This window comes from Hippocampus zosterae, chromosome 13 (assembly GCF_025434085.1).
Source record: "Hippocampus zosterae strain Florida chromosome 13, ASM2543408v3, whole genome shotgun sequence".
Taxonomy (NCBI): domain Eukaryota; kingdom Metazoa; phylum Chordata; class Actinopteri; order Syngnathiformes; family Syngnathidae; genus Hippocampus; species Hippocampus zosterae.
The window spans coordinates 10,774,602-10,796,349 of NC_067463.1; the positions used below are offsets into that span (position 1 = coordinate 10,774,602).

Consider the following 21,748-nt stretch of genomic DNA (forward strand, 5'->3'; position numbering starts at 1 on the left):
GAGGACCGCAGGCTATTGTTATTTGAATATGACAGACAGTGCAACAAATAGAATTTTAGACCTGTTGGAGTGCTATCATGCCAACAGAGATGCGGGCGGTCAGCAACAGACGCAAACCAGAATCCCGCATTATTTCTCATAGCCAGATAATAGTTCAGTATGTTGGACGTGAATATTGAAGTTGAAATTAAATTAGTTTTCATGCATATTTCATTATATGCAAATGATACAATGGAACTGTAGCAGAAGAGACTTGAGGCGGGTTTGACACGCTCATTAAAAATATCTCAATGGAAGAAATCGGAATGTTTTTAATGGAAATGTCGCCTGTTTGACAGGTGCACAGAGGGAAAGACTGAGGATTGGAACAGTTGTACTAATTGAAAGGAAATACTCACTAGAGGAAAGAAATACCTCCACATCCGCCTTAAAATAAGTATTCCTCTTCATGCGCCCCAACTCGTGCACATTTTTTTTCTTTCAAATAGTTTTACTAATTATTGTTAAGACCAGGAGTTCCCATGGAAATGTGTGCACCGACGGTAAAACTCCCACCAGCCTACAAATCATCCTCAGTGGTTAGCAATGGCTTTGGCAAAACATTTTAATGCAAACATTTGCATTTAATAGGTCATGTTTGCCCTTTCAAAATGTTTTTTCAGTAGTGACGCAACCAGAGGCATGTAAAACGCTATACCCTAGACGTGTCAATATACAAAGTGTGCTCTGCAATTTGGAACCTGTGTTAACAAGAGAGAGCAATACTTATTTTTCTCATGTCAGAGGAGGATGAGAGCCCCCCTCCCTCCCCTTGATAATTGGAATTCATTATCTGGAGTGTGTGTCAAAGCACTCTTAAAGCCATAACTTATCGTTACTGTTCCTGCACACACAGACACGCGTACGCAATCTAATGGGGTGAAAGGAGCTTGTCTTAAGCATTGTCCTTGGGTGGACTATCCAAAATGTACTCCCCGCGGAAACAAACAAAAAAAAAGCCATTTCTGTGCACTTTGGTCAATCTAGATGGGCTTTTCATGCAATTTGTGTGTTTACCAATGATGTTGTACTGCTTGAGAGGCTGCAATACATTTGATGTAACACCGAAGGTCTGCGTATGTTGATTTAACATGTACGCTACCTGTTTACTTCTGTGTGTAGATGCAACAACCGTACACAGTGCGCTGTGGTGGCCGGCCCTGATGTTTTCCCAGATCCTTGTCCCGGAACATACAAGTACCTGGAGGTCCAGTATGAATGTGTTCCTTACAGTAAGTATGTTTCCTTCATTACCAAAAGAGAAAATTAATGAAATTGTTATGTGGCAAAGAATACTAATTCCTAATTAGCTAATATCACATTAAGACGTTAAGCCTGCTTGTTAACAATCCTCGTATGAGAATGTTTTATTCCTTTCATTAGATTATGAAAATGTAATGTCTTGAGGTACATGTTATAAATCGCAATATGGATATTGCAATTTTCAACATTCATATTGCATAATAAATATTTTTCCAGTATCATTGAGCCCTAATAAATATAGCATCCTGGAATGTGGACAATCGACAAACTATTCCACACGATAGACCATAGTTCACGCAATCGACCAAATTCTGCGCAATGTGTTATTGTGCCCACGCCTTGTTTACGTTGCACGAGAAGTTGAACAATGTTAGAAGCGGTGCTCATGTTGCTCTGCAGTTCGAAACCACCTCAAACTACATGGACAAGATATATGACGAGAGCAAACTTATTATTCAGCGAATACCTCTCTGACAGTTTGGAGGTGTCGTTAATAACTTTAGAAAGGCACATTCTTGGGCACCTCAGGCACCTCGTTCCAGAATATCGGAAGTGGGTAAGGATAAATGTCATCCAAAATCCAAATATCAGTGAAATGAATGTCTGTCATAAATACTCCAGACAAATGCCCAGATCGCTTCAGCAATTCATGGGAATGTGGATTTGTCATGTGCTGACGGGAAATGAGGTTGGCCTGGTGCTCGCTGGGAAAAGTCTGAGGGAAGTATGAGAAGTCAAATGATGACAGATGGCCGCATGACCTTTGACCAAGTGATAACCGACTGGGAGGTTATATCCACTGGAGTGAAACTTTCCTGGGACATGTATGAAACGTTCATTTTTTTTGTTCTTCTTTCTTCCAAATCTGGGTTCCAGCTTTAGTAAGCTCAGCAAATGCTTGGGAGTTCAAAGGAAAGCCTTGTGGTTTGAAGACATCTATTTGTCCTTGATGTTTCCTGTCACATTTAAGCTTTGAGGGTTTGTCCAACGGCACAGATTGAACCACAACTTCTGTTTTAGTTTTATGGTGCGATTGTGAATGGATTCCATCCGTGCTTTCCTTTCTAACACAAGAGGTCTTAAAAGTAGCTCACACAGCCCAGATGGGATTGATTTTTGCCATATGTCAAAAACGAGACAACAGCGCAACTTCAGAGTTGGAGATTGACGTACTTTTTTGGAACAAAAACAATATCCGAAAAAGCTGATTCAACATCAATTTGAATTCACATGGAGTGAGTTGGGAAGCATATTCTTCTTGCTTTTCCGAGCAGAATTTAAAACGTAATTTTGAGTGAAAAATGATCATTGGTATACCATTTTTACGCCTTCAATGTCAAATTCACAATTTAAATTCACCATTCACACAAATACACACACACACACACATTTGCGATTTTTTTAATTGTTATTTGTTATAAATTGTTAACTCAAGTAATCATATAGTCAAGAAGAAATCAGCCTCACTTGCTTTAAACAGCAAATTTACAATGGCGGGACACCATTAGAAAAAATTCTCACAAGAACCTTGTTTGATTTTTGTTCAAAAGCTGATGCAATTAAATTTTTAGACATTTATTTTGTGTCTGTTGATTTAAATATTCACTATATTCACTAAATAATCATTATTTTCATTTAAAAAAACAGGAAAATAACATACTGTATGTACCCCAACTGCTTTTGATGAAAATGAAAAGGATTTTTATTTTTTTTTTGTAATATAACAGTAAATTGTAAATATTTTATTTTTGTTTTTTTGCTTATGAGAACACATTGAACAACTGTTAAGGTGACTTGAGTTTTGTGGTTAGAATTCGGTTGCGGTCGTAATTCTTGATGTCACCATTCATGTACCGCAAATGCGCATGTGTCCTTTGAACGTTTCTCAAAGTGCTACAGATATCAGATACTTCTTTGGAGTCTTTCTTTTTTCTTCTTCTCAGTGAGCCTTGACACCCAAGTCCTTTCAGCGACCAAGGTGATTGCCCACTCTGAAGCATTCAATTATGTCTGGCTAAATGGCTCTTGCCTGCCGTCTAGAATGACCAGCAGATTAAATAATATGACTATCAGAGCCCTCGCTGGAGCAGATGGAAACACAACCTGATACCACTTAATGCCCTACCATGCATGGGCGCTCGCCACACATATGCAAAGCTTTAAAAGTAGCTCTGCGGTTGTTTTTACGCTCTTCATCTTGTTCCCTTTGAATTTATCTGCTCACCCAGTGAATTGTACATTTTAGTTGCGAAGACATACGTCAGCAAAAAATATTCCATGCAAACATATACAAAATTTCCAACAACAAAAAAACAATACAAAAGCAGGCTGAGGCTCATTTCCGCCTGCCCTCTCGACCTGATCATTTCAGTCAGAACAATGAACTCAAACATTCCACATAAATAATCATTGAATAACACGAAGTAACATCAAAATATCACCCTGCTTTCCGACACTTTTACGCAACCGTTGAAGTCGAAAATTGTCCGACACAATTTCAAGTCATCATTTGGATTGTTCCATACCTGCACACCATTTAGAAATGCATTGATCTTTTGTTTTAGTCCCGGATGTTTTATCTCCAGGTTTTGTTTCCCTCGGTGCTCCGAACCAAATTCCATTTTCTTGAACATATTTTCGGTATGATTAAGTCGCCAAGGATGGCACGGGGGTCGACATGTTAGCATGTCTGCCTCACAGTACAGAAGTGCAGGACTCGATTCCGGCTCCGGCCTCCCTGTGTGGAGTTTGCATGTTCTTCCCCATGCCTCTTTGGGTTTTCTCCGGGTACTCCGGCTTCCTCCCACATTGCAAAAACATGCATGGCAGGCTAATAGATCACTCGAAATTGTCCCTTGGTGAGAAAGTATGCAGTACAGTAGCCGCAAACTGCTGTTTGGAGGCCGAGATGTCCCCCTCAACTCAGTTGTTTCACCCAAGAATACCTCTCGCAAGAGTCACTACTGAGCTATGAGCCCTCGTATTGTCCCCTTCAAATATTCCTTGAAAGGCACAATAATGTCTGAAGCTCCGAATACGATACTCCTGTCCGAAGATCCCAGCCATCTTTGATCAAGCCGCTGCGCTTGACATAGCAAATCAATGTTGTCAGCGCCTTTGTTGGCAAGATAAATTTTACGAGACATTAAGCAGTGAAATATCTCCAAATTGTTGCTGTAAATCAAGACAGATCAATGGAAGAGGGCCCTTTTGTGAAATATGTGTCAGTCGACTTAAACTCACGCCTTTCAAAAACACTCGCAAACTAACGGGCGGGCATATTTACATGTAAAAGCAGATGACTTCATTCGGCATCTCACGAAATGCAAGACAAGAGCTGAATCAACAACTCGGCCTTCATCAAGGTTCACAATTGATTTATTTAAATTAGAGATGGCGGAAATTCAAAGGAATGTGTTTTTCCAATCAAATGTTTTAAAAATAAGACAAATGCATTCTCCCAAAAGAAAAAAAGCGCACACACACACATACACGAGTCGAGTCTGTATTCAAAGAGCATCTGCTGATTGCAGCCAAGGACTGCACTCAATTTTGCCTGCACACAATGACTCAACATTGCTTTCCATCCAATTGACATTAATCTTAACAATCAATTAACTGATGACTGGACCGATCCCTTTGTACCGCTAAACAACCGAACTGACCCACTACTGCTCAGTTGACACCAGGCTTGAGCTTGCACAATCGCACCCGAGATTAACGAGGGAGTGCATACCTTCCCCCTTTGCGTGCATTAAATGCGGTGGAAGGGCTCTTTTTGCAGCGTGCGATCACTTGACCCCTGGCGATCACCTCTGAAACCATCTGGTGTTCATCAGCGCTTGATTATGAGCGTCGCTGCGATGAGACGTCACTTCACGCTAGCGGGCGCGTTCCCATGGGCTTCTGAGGTTAGAGTAGCAGCAGGTACGCTCACCCCTCTGCGGATGCCGTAAGCAAATCTCAAAGAGGGTTGTAAAACAGGTAATTACATTATGTACGGTTGAGTTTTCCGGGAAATGTGCGCCATCGTGGCGACCCCCTCTTTTTTGGCTTTGAGTACTTTCTCAACTCCTCATCGGTTTTCACCGCTCTGCTGGATGTTTGGCGTTTTTCCAAAGCTAAAATCGTGTGCTCTCCGTCTTTTTGGCTCGTCCTTTCTCCAGATCTCTGCGGTACGACTGTTTGACAGTTGCATGCCAATCGAGCCAACAAGCTTTGGCCACCTTTGCCAGCTCTACTGTACATAGCGGCTGAAAGCAGGGCAGGCTCACTAATATGATCGATTTGAATTGATGGTAGAAAATGCTGCTTCGATGCAGCAGCCGTGCATGGATATGCTTCATCTCCGCTACACTACACAACACATCTCGATCAAGACATGCATTGTTTCATTCATGTTCGTCTGTGACAAACACTTGGGATCATGTCTATCCATTTTCTCATCATCATCACATTCACACGGTGGCTCTCCAACTGCAGTCCTGATGCAATTAGCCTACTACCGCATTTAGTGTAATCATCAGAAAATGTCAGTGATATGTTATGCAATACCCACGCTGTCTATTTTAAACAATAACGATTGGCACGGAAGGAAAGCTAATTAAAAGATAAAATCACCTTCTTGTCTGTCCAATTAAAGACTTCTGTCAATTTCCACCCTTGGAAGAACTCAATCGTGATGACATGAGGAGGCCGATATATTCGTGTGACTCTGTGCGTGCGTGTTTGTGCGTGTGTATGCGCGAGCATGAGCATGTGTTCTCAAGACCAAGCGAGGGAAGATGGAAAAGGAACCAAAGGAACAGAAGGAGAGCGAAGGAGGCAGAGTGACAGCCGAAACAGCGATAGAGAGAAATAGGTTAGACAGGGCCAGCAGACAAAGAGCAGAAATAGGGAATTAACTGATAAAAGACGCGTGGAGAGGTGGACAGTCTGGGATGGAAGAAATTGTAGAAACGCAGGGAATGAGATGGCACAATGTCAGGTGAGGAGGAGTAGGCCGATAAAAGAAATGAGATAATAATGAAGTAAGAACGACCAAAAAAAAAAAAAAGAAAGAAAGAAAAAAATGCCCGTAATTGACCTTGGTCTATAGCAGGCTGATTGGAGATTAGAGATAATCGTGGTAAGGCTTCTGTCACCACTCGTCTGCGGAGGCACACACACCCACAAAACACACTAATACATGTACACGTCGTACACATTACATGCGCGCGTGAACATGCACGCTGTCTCTTTGCCCAGTCCGATACATCCTTAATAAAGCATAAGTTTTCAATAAAAATGGTAATTATCTTCACACCGCTGCAAAGTAAGCTGAACATTACTTTGTCTGTGCGTGTGTGCGTGTGTGTGTGTGGAAGGAAAAAGAAAAGAGGAACGGTACTGCATAAATAAACCAATCTTCTACGCAAGAACATTGTACAAACATTAGAATTATTTTACAATTTATCATAACATTATTTTTTAAATTATATTCTTTTGGCCCCATTAAAAATAATAATAATAAATTAGATCACCACTTCAAACTAATACAGACCTTCCGGACTACAAAATGAAGTGCTCCAGCCGGCTTACGCAACCCAAGAGGTGTATCAAATTTACAAATAATAAAACTGGTGAATTAATTGAAAAATAAACAAACCCCCAAAAATGTTGAATGGGATTTTTATGCTGGTTAAAATTAAAATTACCATGCTGTTTCCAAAACGGCAGTCAGTATTTTTCATGTTTTTTTTCAATGTGGTTAAAGGAGAGCTAATTACCATTGGATAATTTTTATCGACAACTGCAAAGCAACTTTTTGTGCAGTCACAATTGAGACTATATCTGATAATTGATAATTATTTTTTACTATTACTGTATTTTCCTCCCTCAATGTTCTGAACTCCCGTTTCAATTCCAATTTTAAGCAGAACAATGTTGTCCAAAGAAGCCGTGCCATAGCAGGTGCAGTTGTAGCAGAACCTTCCATAGATGATGACATCAATTGTTTTCTTTAGCTACAAAGCAGAATCAAACATGCCTGTGCTAGCTGCATCCAAATAATGCACTCCAATTTGCCTCAATTGCTTTTTAATCAACAATCAGTTACACACACAAACACACTCACACACCCACACAAACACTCAAATATAAAATTCCTAACAGTCAATTGCATGATAAAGTGGATCCAGTTTTGCCACCTTTTCCTTGAAATTACAAGTCAGGATATTTAGAAATTGTCCTTCAATGAACCCACTGAATGACGGTTCCGCTCATGTGGGAACACAAGAAAGAGAGATACAAATTGAACGGCATTTGTGTGACATTTGCTATGGCATTTGCTACACTTGTTGCTGTCGCTCTATTTTTATTTGTGCAATGTAACCTTGGAGCAAGTACATTTCTCACATTTTGAAGGCTACGAAAGAAGCTCAGTTGAATTGAAGTCCTTGTTCGCCGTCTCAGTTCCCATCTACAGGATGCGACCAGCAAGTGTTATATGGGCATCCGAGAGTGTGTGATATTTGTCATTCCATCACCCCACACCTCTTTTTGCATATATCATCGGCTTTGTCCCTTCAAGAAGAAAGTGGAACTTCAGAAGTCAAATGCCACTGGAGGCCTGCATTGATTTTTTTTCCCTCTCCCCGGTGGTGCGTTTTGCTTTATTTTTGGCTTTTCGTCCTATTTTTGTTTGCAACGCTTTCTCAAAAAGACCAAAGAGTGTAACTTCAGCAAATGCTGCTTCAACCAAATGAAATGAATTGGAGTGTGAAAACGTACTTATTGTAAATCAAATAACGATTTCATTTTCAAAGAAATATAAACAAACAAAACAAACAAACACATTTTTCTTTATGTTAAAACCAAAAAACAACTGCCTGAACAGCTCGAGGTTTACCGTACTTTCCGGACTATAGAGCGCCCCCGATTATAAGCCACACCCTCTACATTTTTAAAGGAATAATGTACACACATAAGCCTCACCTGTCTATAAGCCGCAAGTGCCCACATTGTAAAATGAGATATTTACGAAGAAAGACTAACGCAGCACCATTTTAAGTCATGTTTTTTTTCTATGAAAAAAAATTCTCACTTGCAGTCGGTCAACCTTTCCTTCATTCGACTTTCAACCATCTACGCTTTCATGTCAACTTTCACGACAATGTCTTTCGGGAGTAATCCTTGGTGAATGCAGTGCAGCCCAAAACACAGGTGAAATGTGCCCTCTCATGGCCGATTGTTTTCAAGATGGCAGCGTCTTCCTCGACACATGTATATCAACTTGTCTCACTCTTACCTTTTATGCTTGGACGCCCCCTAGCGGCCATTATAAAAATCAGTATAGGCCGAAAATTACAGTAATAATGGTGGCGTGATGGTTTGACAGTGAAACATATTCATCCTTACCTATTTCTAAAGAAAATACTTTCATCCAAAGTCGACATTGACCGGGATCACACAATGAACTGTCTTTATTCATGGTTGACAGTTTTCTCTCTCTCTTTCACACACAAAACCGGTTGTTTCAAGTTTAACTCCATCTCCATCAGAGGTTGTGCTAAGCCGCACCAGTGTCCATGCATTTTTCATGAGCTAGGGATTTAATGGTTGCATATGTGCATGTGTGTCTCCATATGTTTCTGTGCGTCACGCGTGTCTGTGGGTGCTGATGAGTTTTGGCTTGAATGTGTTAAACAACATACATCATGGAGAGAAATAGAAACGTCGAACCCTCGTATGATTAAAAAAAAAAAAAAAAAAGGGTCCCAAAGTCCTTCCAAATATTATACCTTGAAAGCATCGTCCCTGCCTCCGCTCCTCGTCTAATCTCTGGGGAGCAGTTCAATTCAGCAGGTAGCTAACGGTCTTGAAAGACACAAGGGGAACTGCTTGCAGGATTAGGTTTCTGCTCTGTTCACAAGCCACTCATCCCCCCAAGGGACGAAGGTGGAATGGAATTCATATGTTTTAAAGGCTCTGAGAAAGTGTGCACATTTCACTGAGGGGGCGACGTGAATAACCCTCAGCCAAAGAGAGCTCTGAGGGGAGTGCTTTGAATATAATGGAGAGGGAATTGGTTTGTTGGGAATGGAGCAAAGCAGCGCAATCAGCGTGATCCCAAACATCTGAACAATCACACACACACACACACACACACGGCAGAGGTGAAGTGAAAAAAGCATCAATTCACCTGTCGCGCTCCGCAGACGGTTTTTAACGCTTCCATATCAGTTGGTCCACTGAAACGGAATCCCAGAAATCAACATAACTTTAGCGGTTTTGCATTACTCTGTTGCATTTGTTTACAAATAAGCGTGTATCTGCAGTTCATTTAATTTTTCTGCATGGTCCTATTCTCCACTATAAATAACATTTCTTGAATCTGGCATACATCCTCAAATTCGCCGCACTAACAGATCCCGTTATTTTTTGTCTCCTGTCTGATCCACTTGAACAAATAAATGTCTCTGAACACATATTTTTCTGCCCAAATTGACGTCTCCGTTTTACACCTCGGAAAAAAAACATCAGATTCTGCAACTAGGTAAAATATTACCTCCCCAGCTGTTCACTGGGGGGAGGGACCAGGCCGGCCCGTGATTCGTGAAAATCTGCATACGCTTGATAGCCATTGAAATGCATTGGGGGTTTTTTCTTCACATTCCATTCCCGTTTTGACCAATTGATGGACATTATCACCACCATGTCGCAAGCATTTGTACAAATAACACTCCTTTGTCGGTGAGTGTCTGAGGCACTCAGGGACACTGTATCTCAAATATGTGAGAGCATAACACATGAGAGCTGTCAGATCACTTCCAGGTTGTAGCACAGCCGCCTCCTTTGTGTAATCTTATTAGACATGCCACATGGAGAGCCTCTCCTTGTACTTTCACAAGGTTAGGATGAAATATGACGACGATTATAAAGATTTTATTATGAATCGCGATTTCCTTATTATTGCTTCATTAATCAATTTTTGTCTCTTGTCCTTCTTTCTTTTTTCTTTCTTTTCTCTGTCTGTTCAACTTTCATCAATGGCCCCGGCAGAGGTGGAACAAAAAGGTAAGCCCAACATGCACAGTCCATGTTCTTAAATAGCATTATGGGCCTTATGGTCAAAACCCATCCATCTCATTGTCATTGTGGGTACATTGATATTAAGACAGCCTGATCTCAGCATGTCGAGGCAAATTCGAAACACTGGTTCTCATTAGATGCACTTCATATTATTCCATGGTATCGGGTAGAACGTCACTTAACTAAACCCTCCAAGGGTCAAGCACATTTTTATGATGAGCCCAATGAATAGAGGATTGCTTTGACATTTAATATTTCACATTCTTCCTGTGTGATATGAAAATGACACCAGTGCTTTGAATACCCAATCAGAGTTCAATTAATAATCCCAGTCGGTTGCATACGATCTGGAATCATATTTTCGAGAAGAACTGGAAAACCGCAATGAGCAGCTAGCTTGTCTTTTCCTGGTTCTGGTTTCTATCTACTGTACTTTATAGTCTGTGTGTACAAAGGGGACACCATTCAAGTTACTGAAGTCCCAATGACTCTGGACACACTTGACCACCCACAATTCACTGCATCGCCCACATTGCTCATAAAACATGACCTCAGTATTCCAAGATGGGAATACCAAACACAGAGCGGGAAATTAATTGTCGCAGCAATTGCAGAAACAGCAGGGAGGGGAAAAATACTTGACAGAAAGAGAAAGGCAGGAAGAAAGAACCATGCAACTAATGAGGAGTTGGGATGGGAGGGAAAGTGGGACTTGGAGAGAGTGGGGAGGGATGGGGGGGGGTGAGCAAATGTGCCCATTTTGTCCTCCCTACAATATGCTGGTATTATCTGCTGCTTTGCTCTGCAATCATAGTGGCTCATCACAACACAATCTCAGCCAAGTTGAACCCCAACGTAAAATTAATTGTAAAAAGTCAGGCTCGTTGACATTTTATGGGTCAATTAAAAAAAACAAAATAAAACCCATAATGTAAATATGGTGTTATTCATCCTTTAGTGTTTCTCTGCCCGGGGATTCTGCGAGGAGTGTACCAAAGTGAACATCTCTTTGAATCCGACCACCAATCCGGCGCCTGGTGCAAGGACCCACTGCAGGCCTCAGACAAGATTTACTACATGCCCTGGACACCGTACCGCACAGACACATTGACTGAGTACTCATCAAAGGAAGATTTCATTGCAGGCCGGCCAACCACCACATACAAACTGCCGCATCGCGTGGACGGCACCGGCTTTGTCGTTTATGACGGCGCGCTGTTCTTCAACAAAGAGCGCACGCGCAACATTGTCAAGTTTGACCTCCGCACACGTATCAAAAGCGGAGAGGCCATCATTGCCAATGCCAACTATCATGACACCTCCCCTTACCGCTGGGGGGGCAAGTCGGACATTGACTTGGCGGTGGATGAGAACGGACTCTGGGTGATCTATGCAACCGAGCAGAACAACGGGCGCGTTGTGGTGAGCCAGCTAAACCCTTACACCCTACGCATCGAAGGCTCCTGGGACACCAGCTATGACAAACGCTCCGCTTCCAATGCCTTCATGATCTGCGGCGTTCTGTACATCGTCAAGACCGTCTATGAAGATGATGACAACGAAGGAACTGGGAATAAGATTGACTACATGTACAACACAGACAAGAGCAAAGAGACGAGTATAAACATCCCGTTCCCCAACTCATATCAGTACATCGCTGCAGTGGATTACAACCCAAGAGACAACCTCCTCTACGTATGGAATAACTATCATGTGGTCAAGTACTCGCTCGACTTCGGCAACAACGGTGAGTTCCAAATCCAAATTCCAGCACTTTCCGTGCTGAGCTTTCATCATTATACCAAGATATTATACATCCGATGAAAAATTAGTCAGTGGGAAGGCTGTCTTATTTTCTTAATAATTGAAGTACCTTGGCATTTTTGTAATGACTCTAATCATTTTAATGCCAATTGCGTTTTCTGTCGTGACATATGGGATACTCACATTCACTAATCTGATGCCAATAATGACATTCTGAAAAATACCATAAAGACGACGGGAAAGAAAAAAATCACCATCTGTGCATAAATAGTTCTAAATTATGACTCCTTCCATCACCCCATTCGTGGTATCTGCATTTTTAGTGATTAAAGAAAAAACATGAATACCACTGCCTCCTTTGATCCGAATCAAAAAGTTAGTTGAAATAAAATATGCATGTGTTGCTGATCTTTGTGTGGTTAACAAGGCTCATGAAACAACTCCACACCTTGAAAGTGCTCGATTATAGCTCAGATGTCAAATGATGAGTCATATTATATAGTACAGTGACATACGGAAGTGCAGTATTTTCTTTTTTTGATGTAGGGGGAGTGATAATGGTAGTCAGTCAGTATTCACCATGAGCTAACAAAAATTATGTCCCCCCCCCCCCCCCCCCCGAGTTCTTCAATCTGCAGCAACGCTATCCTTTGTTGACCGTACCATACGTTAACATTGAAAAATATTTTCAGAATTTACCTCTAAAAACAAAGTAATACGCAATCTAATTGCCCCACGGGGATACATAAAGTTTTGTGAATCCGAATCTGTACGTGCGAACGACTTTACCAATACATTCCAATAATTTATCTATACATTCAAACAACATCGGAGTGTGTTTGAACAATTTTATCAATACCTTCAAATGTCTTTACCAAGACATTCGAATGACTTTGCAGTATGTTTGAGCAATATACTGTAGCCCAGTCAACACTGTTTACTCCACAATGACGTTTCAATGCTTCCATACAATGGTATACTAGTATCGTTTTAATTGTGAGTATTAGCATGCTAACAATAACAACATTTAGCGCACAATTGTTAGCGATACGATTCAACCTTAAAGTGAAAACGTTTACTGAAGTATTACTAAATTCATGTTGTCCAGTGATTTAGTTGCAATTAGGAGACTAAAGAAATCGATTGACAGTGAGAATTATAGTCATTGTTTCAAAAACACTTGAGTCAAATATTTACCGGTACATGGGCATAATGTTAATCGATGCAGCTATAGCTCATGTGATGTTAGCTCCTTCTTGTAGGCTTCTGGAGTACCAACTGCTTTTGCATTCACATTCCAGATAATGTACAGTGTTCTTGTTATATGACATTTTATTTCCTATTCACTCATTTTTGGTGCAACAAAGCAGCTGTTCGATTCGCGTGATTGATTTGTTGTCTTATTGCTACCAGACACCACTGACAATGAGCCACCTACGCACAATACATTGTTTTGGGCTCTGGTGTGGGAAGAGGTTCAGTCTCTGTTGGTTCAAAGTTTAGCTAACAAAACAAACTGGCAAATATTAATATGCAGCTGTTTGGTTTAAAATATGCATGCATACGTTACTCATCTAATCGGATGGATGACCTAGACGAACCAGGTTGTTTTTGTGAGAGTTTGCGCTCAAGTTGCATCAAGTTGAGAGATCTCTTTATACTCTGTCGTAATGTGATGTTTGAACCAACTCTTCTCTCCTCTGGACACATAATTGTGTAAGCCTGAGACCATAAGTACCATTTTCCAAGTTTAATCTTCTCTCAACCCTTTCAATGGAGTCTTCAAGACAGTCTGGCTACGTGTCTTATTAAATGTTGTCTGAATTAACACATGCACTTACATGCAGTTAAGGGGAGGTCAGCAGAGAGAATTACAGAGAAAAGCGGCATCAAACTTGGTTTATACCGATCAGCGCTGTAAAAATGTGCGATCGTGTGCATCACGCGTGTGTAATGTAGTTATCCTATTCATGATTGCGCATCCATGTTTATCGGTGTACACTTGAGTGTGATCGTTGTCATAATGGAGCTCTGAGTGTGTCAGGAGGCTCTAAAGAGGAGATCAATGGGGATTCAATGCAGAGAATGACCTCCAATGCACATCAACAAGCCATACTGCTGACCAGCGAGGGATAAATACATACAATCAATGAGGCCTCGCTGCTTTACTCTGCGCCTCCCTGGATGCCATCACTCAATGAAGAAAAGGAATAAATTAGCTAGCTCAACTGCATGATTTTCTCATTGCGGGGAAAATCAGGTGACAAGTAAGCCTCTTTGACAGAGTTCCCGCAAAATCGCTGCATTAAAGGCGTAACTCTCAATTCAACTCAATTTCATTTGTCGAGCATTAGGGGGGGAAAAACATAGCTGAATAAAATGCTTAATGTAAATTTAAAAAATTATCAGAGCACATAATATTATTCCTACTATGAATAATACTACTCCTAATAAAATATTCCTTTTGCATCATGATACATCTCTTTAAAAACATAACACCAGTCGGTGACATTGAAATACTTCTTCTAGTTCCTCTCCTCTTGGTCTTTAAACCAAATTGTCAAAATCCTTTTTGGCCAGCTGCTGGTCCACCAACAGTGTGTTGGTGCTTGATATTTCCGTAGCTTGGCATTGCCAGAGATGGGCATTGCGCTTTGCAGCACTGAACACAGCCGATTTACGACGGCCAATCCAAGCGACTCCTCTCATTCCCTTTAAATTCATGGTGGAAACATAACGGACTCACTCCCTGGAGTCTGTGCAGGAGATTTATAAGGAACTGCAAGAAAACCTCCATTTGCGGATGATGTCAAATTGGCCGCTGTGAAGTGGCTACTTGGACACACACACCAGTTGTGCCACTGGCATGGGGTGTTAAAACTATATTAAAGATGATAACAACAATGCATCAGTGGTGCACAGAATCTGGCCGCGTGCGCCTGGATCAAATCTACCAAAATCGCATTGCACCACCTGCGCCACAACTTAAACCTGATTTCATCTGGTCTAAAGTCTCCTCCACTTTCTATCACCAAATTGTCAGGTGTTCCGAGGGAAGTCTAATAGAAAACACCCTCTTGTCCGTCAAAATGTATTGCAAGTTTAGCACTGCCCGGTCTGCCAAATTCTCAAACATGATGAAGTAGACTCTACACGTTCAGTTCTATGTACTTATTTAGATTTTTTTAAACTGTTTTGATTTTTTTTTTTCAAGACCTAGATTAAAAAAGGGTCTGAAAAGGGCTGGTACTGATTAATGTAGTGTTAAGCTGTTCGTAGATGAGTGACAGGAACATGATTAAAGCCTCTTCCGGCCAGTATGAAGGCGCCGGGAGGCTGAAATCACTCGCGTTGAATGTAGCGGCTGATGGTTGGTGGAAACAAACAATTGCAGTTTCCTCACTGCCGTTTATTTGTTTGTTGGCAATCGACCTCACTTTCCCCGTTATGATCTATCAAAGGAATGGTTCAAATCGCCAGTCCCAGTCCTGTCTCTCATTTGACTTTACTTTGAGTGCCGCCTCTTTCTCCCGTTCACATCTCCGAGATACATTCTTTGCCAGATATCTCTTGTTAGAGGCAAGGCAGTTGCTCGTCGGGGTTGTAGGCAAAGCATCGTAAACAAGAGGGAAATACGTTCCAAGAAAGTGAGTTGGAGCTGCTGCAACAGGTCGTTGTCGGTCAGATAACAACTTTAACAAAGTGTTTTTTATCGACCACCTCGTGAAGTGTGATAATGCCGCAACTGTGTACGCTGTCACACTCAACGTGGATCCATCAGAAAAATTACTCGCGTAACGACATAGTTATGTTGTATTTTCTCCCCTTTTTGTGGAGTTTGATTAATTTTTTTTCCAATATAATGAATATATAGTCAAAGCTAAGAGCAGTCAAAGCTAAGAGCAGTCAAATTGACACCGTTCTAGTTTTAGTGTATTCCTACATTCCCATATTGAGGCCAGGAAGCAGGACAGAAAAGGGGCCATGTGAAGGTTTCCATGTCATTACTGATTTGGCTCCACTTTTGTCTTGCTTCGTATGGATTTCTTTGACATGTCAAACAAGACGAAACGTGGGGCCATGAAAAGAAAAGGAAAAAAAAGTCTTTTTTTTTTAACAGTTGAGGACAGTGTTTCTGAAGGACGACTTTCAAATGCAACTTTTCAAATTATCGCCATCATAAAACAGACAAAAAGCACTGCGGGGAAGTGAAGGTTAAGATTTTAGATTGATTCATTAAAGGTATGAATTTATCCACCCCTTTAATGGAGCAATCTCACACTCTCACTCGCTCAAATACATTCGGCGGCTCAATAAGGTCAAGTTGTCATTCACCTTTTTCAAGTGAGATTCACAAACCTGAAACATCATTGGTGACAACCATTTGTATTTCAGTCGTTTTGTCAGCTGCGCATTCTGACCTGCTTTGACGAAACAGACTTTCTGATATTCATTTGATTAAGCTTGAACAAGGAAACAGTTCTTCGAAGCCAGGGAGGCTTGCAGTCCGCAGCTGTGGCCCCTCTGTTGGATTCTGGTACTACATGTCTTGAACATTACTTTTTTGTTGTTGTTGTTTTGTAAACTAAAATACTATTTCTGAGCTTTTTAGATATTTGGCTTAAGATAAAGCAGCTATTCCCTAGCTCCGAGCCCTGCCATATGATACGTGATGATCAAGCTGTTTTGCTTTAAAAGTTGAAGATAATCCTCCATGAGAAGATCCCTTATCTATCTCCAGAGGGTAAATTCAGGATAGGTTCACTAAACGGTATATTGGAATGGAGAAATTTTCTGCGAGGCCATCTGTGGGTTTGCTCTTGAGTGGACTCCCATTTTTAACAATTTGGTCACCGGTCCTCATTTCTTTTCCCCTCCCAATTACCTCAGGTGAAGCGGATTTTCCAAAACGTTATCGAAGTTTGATCATCAGAAGCTTGAACTCATCACTTAGAAGGGATAACCATATGACTGAATTTTTTGGCTCGACAACAGAGAAAAATAGTGATAAATCAACGTTGCGTACTAGTTGCCCGAGTCTAGATATCCTAGAGTGAGTGTGCCTGGAAGAAAATATATCTGATATGGAAGTCACTTATTCGGAACAAAGTTATGAACAATCAATTCCACACAATTTAAATCATTAACAGCGCTACAAGCTGAATGCTCGACACATCTCACCAACCTTCCATAGTGTTTTACTTTTGTCAAAATGTTTCTGCTTGCTTGAAGAAAACTTTTCAATTGTTTTGCTAAGTCTTACTTTGTTGTATGTCGTTTCTTCTAGGAAGAGAGAGTGTGAGTCTTTAAAATTCTCATCAATATTCAACCAGCTTACCTCCGATACAGCAGCACAGTTTGGAGAAAAGAAAAAAAAGACACTCTTGTAAGGTTTCCTTTAAGAATCAGACTTTGAATATCACAGGCAAGAAATCTTCTCAGGCTAAGCAAAAGCTGACACATAAATACCCCCATGTAATGCGCCACATTGACACAGTAGGCAGTGGAAATTTGGCTTTTTGAAATGCATATACTTTTTTTTTCTCCTGGCACTTGAGAAGAAAGTGAACCGTCGCGTTTTTGTCCCACGTCTATTTGTGTTTAGTCTTTGTTGAGTCCCCCGTTCTCTCACTCGTCATCGTGCACACAAACACTCACAATGGCAGGAATCTCAACATTTCCCCTTCCCTTATTCATATATCTTTATTTTAGTCAGCCCTGTTTTTCTCTCGCTTTTCTCCTTATCTCCTGCTTAATCTGCACTCTTTTTTCTCTTGTGGGCTCTTTTCTGGATCACATTGGATCGTCCTCGGATATATATATACGATTCAGGTTGTGCGCATGAATGTCTAAAGTTAAAGTCACTTGTCGACTTTGCCCTTCTCTCCCACCCTGCATTCCCGAATATTCCCATGCAAACTTCACGAATATTCCTAGGAAAACTTCACAACTGTTTATGGACTTGTTTCATCACGTCTTCTTACATGCATATTGTAGAGGCCGAGCCTACGCAACCAGCGTGGCGCAGATGAAACATTTGAATAATTTAACACATCCACTCTGCTTTGCTTTGCTCTTTCGAAAGTTTTTTTTTCTCCTTTCTCCCCAACAAAGTCGCAAATGTAATTCATGTTGCCTCTGCACCCATTCCCAGATTTGTTTCGCTCGTTTTGCCGCATTCTGCTTTACAGCGTTATGCTCATCATTTCTATTTAAGCTCGGGTGACAGAAGCCGCTTGGACAGTATGTGCATGAATTTAAAAAGGAAGGCAATAGGGGTGTGTGCCTGTGTAGTACACAAACAGGCACACACCAAAAAACAACCAACCAACCAACCAAAAACCAACCTCAGGACCTCCCAAGGGAATACCTAGTGTGAGTTAGCTAGCGTGGCTAAACACTGTCCTTCAATGCAGCAGATTTACTTCCCACAAATCCTCGTCTCCATGGTAAAATAGCAACACTTCTAGCAAATTTTGCTGTCACTAAAGCAGGACACGGACCTAAGCATGTGATGGACCGAGCAAGGAGAGAAAAGACAGAGAAGCCATGCTAACTGATAAGCCACTGTGAAATGCAGAGTCGTGAAACAGCGCAAGTGCTTTGGTGGTACCGTACACTTTTCACAAGTCTGTTGAAATTATATGACAGTGGAGGGTAGAAAAAAATCTGAAATTGGAAATAAAGTTAAATTGTTTCGAGAGAAAATTATGCGCACAGGTAAAAAAAACGGAAATTAATTATGTTTCTGCATAAGTCAGCTAGCAGAAGGAGCCTACGATGTCCAAATTATATTATCGTATCTTAAATATCACTGTCAGCAATGTTCTTTATTTGGTTCCAAGTTAGAGTGCTAAATTGTTATTTTGAGTTTGGAGATCGATACAATAAGCCATGTTGCCTAGCCACATAAGGCAATAGCCAAAGCGCCTACTTAATTAGCAATGGACTGTTTGATACACAGTGACTGATTTACTGACTTACATACCGATCTAATGACCTACACAGCTTCCGTGTCGCATAAGCACTAATTTCCTTACTGAGCTACCGACGGTATCTTCAGGCTTACACACTTAACAATTCACATCCTCATTTACTTCCATCTTGGTACGGTATTTACTTATTTCCACACCTATCTACTGACTTACAGGTACCTATTTACCAGCCTAAATACTTTTCCAACTTCGCATGAATGTTTAAAGTGTCATCCTCAATAACAGAGAGTAATCAAATTTTGGTGTTATATCATTGTGTTTAATAGACTGTCATACAGGGGTGATCTCGACTTGGCCCTTCTCGCCACTCCGTCAGTTAGCGGTAATTTAAAAGTTCACCTCCCAACCTCGAATGGCTGAGATCACTGTGTCCCATTTCCTTGGGAAGTCAAGCATGGAGTAGCTATTGTCTTAACCCTCGGCCATTTATTTACTCCCTTCGTCCCCTCTCTCCTCTCCTCTTCTCCTGTTCTACTTCTTCCCCATCTCTCCTCTCCTGCTGTCGTTCACTCCCCTCCGCCCCTCTTCCCCTCCATTCCACCTCTCCATCCTGATTGCAATCAGCCGGTAGGGATAAGCATGGCAGGAAATGTTGGAAACAAGCTTAAGTGGAGAGAATAACACCGTTTTATGGCTGGAGTGGAGAACCCTCTTTCACCACATCACTGATTACGCTGAGCCTCAGCACACACCAGTTTGTGTGTGCGCGCCGGTGTGTCCTTGAGCTGCTACTGCTGACTTCTTTTTCATCCAAAGTGTTGTGGGGGGTGTCGGGGGATGGGGGTGAGGGTGGGGGGGGTGCATTTTAACGTGATAAATCATATTTTGAGAACATTTGTGAATCTTGTTAAATCTAAACTTTACCAACTTGCAAAGTGTGATATCACAATCTTACACCTTAATACTGCTGCTCTCACTTCTCTCCTAAGGGGCATTTATGCCACACTTACTCTCCTCTCCTCGTGTCTTCCACTTGCATTCATCGCTTCTCTCTCTGCTTTTTCACTCCCCGCCTCATCCTCGCCTCTCCTAAACAGATTATGACACAGTCTCCTCACCAGAGACTTTGGTTTAAAAAGCCTGCAACACCTGTTCTTTGCCTGCGGTGTGTGTCCTTATCGATTGAAAGGACCCTGCCAGGCCGTCTGTGTGTATTTGGCTTCCACACCGCTTTTCCGTCTACCCAGACTGACTTATCCAGACCACCACCAGGGTGGATAGGAGACCCAGAGTTTTGCAAGAAGTGAATCCACGCGTATACAAGTATTACTCAAAACTCAACAAAATTACAGCCGACGACTATTATTATTATTATGTATTTGTTTGTTTTTTTTTAATTAACCTCATGGGGACCATCAGCGAGGAATAAGCATGCCTTCAAGTCGTCAGCCGTATGAATTTTTTGACAAGACCCGCCCTCTCATGTGTGTCTTGATCAAACAGACTGAAAATGCTCCGTAAGCACCTCATTAAATAAACGGGCTGAATCCAAATGGCATTTCATTCAGATTCACAGGGGCGGTGTTATACTTTTGTCATGTAAACACTTTAATCAGAATATCCTGTGACCTGTCTGAACATGCTCCTGTCTTGACGGAAATGAGTTGAAGGAGTTGTACACGCACGTTAAAATAGCAGCCATATTGAGCTCTTCTGCAATTAGAGAAATTGTTTAAAAGGACTTGTGACTTGTTTTTATCAACATGTTGCTTTAATTACGTTGTTGAAAGAATCACACAACAATCAGTGTGAGTCTAACCAAAACTGTAGGCCCTAGCCAATCAGAGGCAGAGTACGCCAGGTCTTGCCGAGTAGTCGAGCAACAATAAAACTTGATATCATCTATAGTTTAGAAAATGGAAGTGAAATTCATTCAACACAGTGAAAACAGAATTAATTGAAAAAGGTGTTTGACCTGCTCACCCACAAATAATGATAACCTGTAACCTGATGTGCTGTCAACTGGAGTAACCGCTGTGCCTGAAAGGGTTAAAAAATAAATAAACGCACTGTTCATAGAGATGAAAAGCCTTTCGGAAGTCGGTGCCACAAATTGAAGGAGCCAGGTGATAGCTTTGACAGCCTGCGCTCAAGAAAGTTGGTGTTCGCCAGCACCACGATGAAAGTGCTTGTTAGCCAAGAAAAGAACCTCAGCCACAAAGCTTTGATTCATGCTCTCAATCGTACGAGTACATTGCGGCGATGCACATCTACGGCTGCCACAGCAACTTCAATGACTGACCGTGAACATCAAATACACGCGCACATTCAGAGCCAAACAGGAATGGTCATATAAAATTGTGTAGCCTCTGGTCAAACTTTGCCTTCAACTTTTCAAAGACAAAGAAGCATTTACGGAACTGTCTATATGAAATTAATTTACATTAAATATAACTAGGAAGACATTTTAAGATTAAGATATCCTTTATTTGTCCCACACTGGGGACATTTACAGCCTACAGAAGTGTGTCTAGAAAAAATGTGGCTAGAAAGAAGAAAAAAAAACAAACAAACACCGTTCAATTAAGTGCAATATAAATACAAAATGGATAAATCGCAGTGCTATTTACAATTGTTTTTCACATCATTTAAATATTATTATTATTATTGTTATT

The 21,748-nt window shown here is 41.2% G+C and overlaps 1 protein-coding gene across 18 annotated transcripts in view; it reads left to right on the plus strand.

Moving 5' to 3' along the window:
- adgrl3.1 (adhesion G protein-coupled receptor L3.1) overlaps positions 1-21,748 on the plus strand; it is a 164,511-nt gene that overhangs the window by 82,054 nt on the left and 60,709 nt on the right. For all 18 annotated transcript variants that reach the window (XM_052084581.1, XM_052084583.1, XM_052084585.1 and 15 more), the window contains 3 exons: positions 1,162-1,271; positions 10,345-10,359; positions 11,333-12,121. In XM_052084581.1, the coding sequence (XP_051940541.1) occupies positions 1,162-1,271; positions 10,345-10,359; positions 11,333-12,121 (914 nt within the window). The remainder of the gene's footprint in view (positions 1-1,161; positions 1,272-10,344; positions 10,360-11,332; positions 12,122-21,748) is intronic.